This window comes from Centrocercus urophasianus, unplaced genomic scaffold, assembly GCF_019232065.1.
Source record: "Centrocercus urophasianus isolate 14NV4802_14NV808 unplaced genomic scaffold, USGS_Curo_1.0 seq_16, whole genome shotgun sequence".
Classification (NCBI taxonomy): domain Eukaryota; kingdom Metazoa; phylum Chordata; class Aves; order Galliformes; family Phasianidae; genus Centrocercus; species Centrocercus urophasianus.
This window is the reverse complement of record NW_024884711.1, coordinates 42636134-42640477: the sequence shown is the minus strand read 5'-3', so window position 1 is coordinate 42640477 and position 4344 is coordinate 42636134. Positions and strand designations below refer to the sequence as shown.

At 39.5% G+C, this 4344-nt stretch overlaps 1 protein-coding gene across 1 annotated transcript in view; it reads left to right on the top strand.

Annotated features, from left to right (window-relative positions):
- Window positions 1–3082, top strand: part of LOC122159413 (sodium channel protein type 5 subunit alpha-like) — a 42811-nt gene extending 39729 nt beyond the window's left edge. Inside the window, exon 27 of the mRNA XM_042816963.1 lies at window positions 1124–3082. Coding sequence (XP_042672897.1) covers window positions 1124–2268 — 1145 coding nt within the window. The 3' untranslated portion in view covers window positions 2269–3082. The remainder of the gene's footprint in view (window positions 1–1123) is intronic.
- Window positions 3083–4344: the final 1262 nt, after the last annotated feature.

Here is a 4344-nt window from a genome sequence, read left to right as displayed (position 1 = left end):
TCTGTCTGTCTGTCTTTCTGTCTGTCTTTCTGTCTGTCTTTCTGTCTGTCTTTCTGTCTGTCTTTCTGTCTGTCTTTCCTCTTTCTGTCTTTCCTCTTTCTGTCTTTCCTCTTTCTGTCTTTCGTTTTTCTTTCTTTTGCAAGTATGAGTTTTATTGAGTAATTACCAGAATAGCATTTTAATGAAGCAGCATCTTTTCTAAGCTGTGGTACTTACGTTGTGGTAGTCTCAATGTTTTTCTACTTTTGATTTGTAAGTAATCCAAGTAGCCATCATTTTCTCAGTAAAAGTAATTTGGGGTTAAAAATTCATTTGTATGAAAAATGGGAGACTTTTATTTCCAGGACTTTCCTTTGAGAAGCCAGATCGTGAGAGCTGGTGAGGAAAGCTTAGGAAAATTGAATAGCTTAACACCATTCTTTGTCTGCATGACTGTCTGTGGCTGTGGAAACTCCTCTCATAACCTTTGCGCAAAGAATGCGCGTAGTAAAGAAAAACTGGTCTGAAAAACTGTTTTCTGTTTCATCCCTATTCACGGAAGCTATTCCATGAAATCTAAAAGACTGCTGGTTCTTAGGTCATCTGTTTGTAATCATACTTTGCTACTGCTGAAGGCAACGGTAGGATCATTGGAATGAATTGTGATGGAGGATTAATAGTGATAGCAGTTTTATTTTCTTTTTCTCTGGTCTCTTATCCGAATACCAAGCATTATAGTCAATTTCAGCTTTTAACATCTGGCTCATGCCAGCAGGAGCAGTTGGAAAGCAGCTAGAGCATGAGCCTCTAGCCAGAAGCCAAATGATTTGTAAAGGGTTTTTTAAAAATACTACCATGCTTCATCCCCTGAGTTACAGAAATTTGCGAGAATGCATTTTTCACATTAAACAGAAACTTGATAATTCTGCAATATTTCAAGGTATTACAAATTGTTTTGCTTTTCCTAACCTCTTTCATAAGCCATTGCAATACTGGTGATAATCTTTTTACTTGAAAGCGATGTGATATGAAGGGATGAAGTTGATGACTTACCTTACCCAAAGCATGGAATGTAACAAAATGACCGTAAATGCAGAATGCCCTTGATACATCCTGAAAATATTTTCTTTTTTTCATTTCAAAGGTATTGCACTTGCTGAAGCCTTTTCAAAGTTCTTCTCTCCTACGCTTCTGAGAATTATTCGTTTGGCACGAATTGGCCGCATCCTGAGGTTGGTCAAAAGAGCCAAAGGAATTCGAACTCTTCTTTTTGCCTTATTGATGTCTCTTCCATCTCTGTTCAACATTGGCCTCTTGCTATTTCTGGTTATGTTCATTTATGCTATCGTGGGCATGACAAATTTTGCCTGTCTTGCCTGGGAAGGTGGGATCGATAACCTTTTCAACTTTCAAACCTTTGATAGTAGCATGCTCTGTCTCTTCCAAATTACAACATCAGCTGGCTGGGATGGCCTCTTGAGTCCAGTGTTAAAAGATTCCAAAAATTGCGCTCCCAACGTAGCAAATAAGAACAGCACTACTTGCAAAAATGAAGTGGTTGGTATTACATTTTTCGTAAGCTATGTCATTATATCCTTCCTTATTGTTGTAAACATGTACATAGCTGTCATCTTAGAGAATTTCAGTGTTGCCACTGAAGAAAGTGCAGATCCTCTTTCTGAGGACGACTTTGATATGTTTTATGAAACCTGGGGAAATTTCGATCCTCAGGCAACGCAGTTTATTGAATATTCTGCACTTTCAGACTTTGCAGACGCTCTGGCAGAACCCTTACGCATTCCAAAGCCAAACACAATTCAGCTCATATCCATGGACCTCCCAATGGTGAGTGGAGATAAGATTCACTGCTTGGATATCTTGCTTGCCTTCACTAAACGGGTTTTGGGAGAAACTGGAAATTTTGAAGGTCTTGAATTACACATGGAAGAAAAATTTATGGCTGCCAGTCCATCTAATGTTCCCTACAAGCCAATTACTACTACACTTAAAAGAAAGCAAGAGGAGGTGTCAGCGCTTGTTATTCAGAGGGCCTTCAGGAGGCATTTGCTGCAGCGTTCTCTGAAACATAAGCCTTTCTTAAACTGTCGCAGACGTTACAACAGTGCGGTCTACGCCGAAGAGATGCATGAGAAAGATGGTCTCATTGCATCAATGCTGAGTGAAAATTATGGGAGGAAGCTAGATAAATCTCAGACTACATCTTCCATCTCCCTCCCATTATTCCATGATGGTATTGCTGGAACAGATGCTAATAAGGTGGGCACATAGTTTGTCCCAAGCTGCACCATTTGTGATAAAACTGACAGCTGTTTTCTGGCAAAGAAAACATCTTGCTCCCAGAGCATGGTATTCTAAATGTAAAGAGATTATAATATCTATTAAGTATGGTAATTATTCTATTTTGCAAATGCTCCTTAAAGAAGATTGCCACAAATATGTCGTAAAAATTAGATGAAACTCAAACTATGGATATATGTATTTTTTTAATCAGCTGGTGGAGCTCCTGAGTTAATTTTTATGTTGTTTTTTTCTTTTTTGTTCCTTCATATTTCTGATTATATGGAAAAAATCTGCAAAAGATGTGCTGTAATATGATCAGTAGGCACACAGGGCTGTAGAACAATGTGCATCTCCTCAGAGAGAATGCCTGGATTGTAAACTTGCTTGTTGTAGCAAAATGAAATAATTACTGCATTATCCGTGAAGGCACTCATTCAGGATGCTTAAATATAATCACTTGTAGGTTGTCTGAGACCATCTTCCTCCTGGTTCCTTTGGGAGTATTTACACTGAAGGATTCTTGATGTCTTTACACGTGCAACTAAGTGGATTTAGCAAATGATCCTCCAGTGGCTGTGCTTGAAGGTTATACGCAATGTGTTCTTTGTGTCATTCAACGCAGGAAAACTGTGATGGCAGTGTTTGAAAAATCAGAGGGGATTGTGTAAGAGCCATTGTTTCATGAAAGTCTTAACAATTACTGTACCTAAGTATAAATACTGGCTTTAAAAGAAGAACAACAAAACGTATGGATGAGTTTGTATTAACATTACTTTCAATGTTTTTTATCAGATTGTTTCCATCAGGTGAACTGACACAGTTGTCTCAGATCTGCTGATGAACTGTGGCTAATTAATAAAGAGCTCAGATGCTTACATAGTTTTGTCTGGTTTGTAAGAGATGTCTTATCTTTCAGTCTTGGTTTATTACATGACACAATTTGCTGTTAGAGAATACAACCACAGCAGGGGCTTGGTGATCTTTAAGGGGCCTTCCAACCTCAGCCATTGTATTGTTCTATGAAATAGAACTGTCCAATAGGACAAAAAAAACTCTGAAAGTTTTACTCATTATCTAATAAAAAAGATTAACACTTTTAGCCCATGTATCAAGTAATTACTCAATTCTCACAGTTATTTCCTGTACTAAATACTATTAAAACATGAAAAATATAGGCAAATCTAAGCATAGGATAAGTAGAAGCACATCAAAGTTGAGAGCTAGCAAGTTTAGGATTGAACTGTATTACTTCCAGAGCAGCTTACATTTGGGAGAAAAAAAAAAAAAAAGAAAAAAGAAATTGACCTTGCAAACCTTTTGGGACAACTCAGATTTGTGTGCATGGACACAGTGGCTGTGCTTGGCACCATTCCTGTGCACCACAGGTTGCTTTTGTGCACAGCGAGTGATGCTCTGCAGGCAAAACTACTTCTGTGAGCCGCTGTGAGTTGTCAGCTCGTGTTCGACAACGAGGTGCCGTTAGATGGCAGCGTTTACTGTGCTTTAGAAGGTGGCCAGTCAAGCGAAGCAGATGGCAAACTTCCACGTGGAACTATTAAATAAATTGTAAGTAACTTCGAAAATAATGTCACAGTTCTCTGTTTTTCTGCACTGGGCTCTCAAGCTGTAGCCACGGTTCTCAGCAGGGGCTCTTTTTGCTGGCTGTGAACGGGATTTCACATGTGACAGCTTGACAGATCTTCATTATTGTGAAAGACTGCCTCCTGCAAGCAGCCGTCCTCCTACCGCGCTGCATCTTCCAGGCGCTGGTTGTGAGCACATCTCTGCTCACCGCAGTGGGAAACGTTTGTTAGGCAGGGGTGAGAGTGCTGTGCTCTTGTGCCCTGGAATAGAAAGAAAGACTGGGACAGGTACGTGAGAGAGTTTTAAACAGCGTTTTACAAGATGCCGAGGTTTTTCTTGCATCAGATTTTTACAGTTTAAGGTTACGTTGAGTGAAACAGCAGGTGCTATGTCATAGTCTGGAATTGGAAACATCGGAGAGATGAAGGCCTCATTTTCATTGCTGGGACTATTCAGCTGGTATATGCACATCCTTGGGGA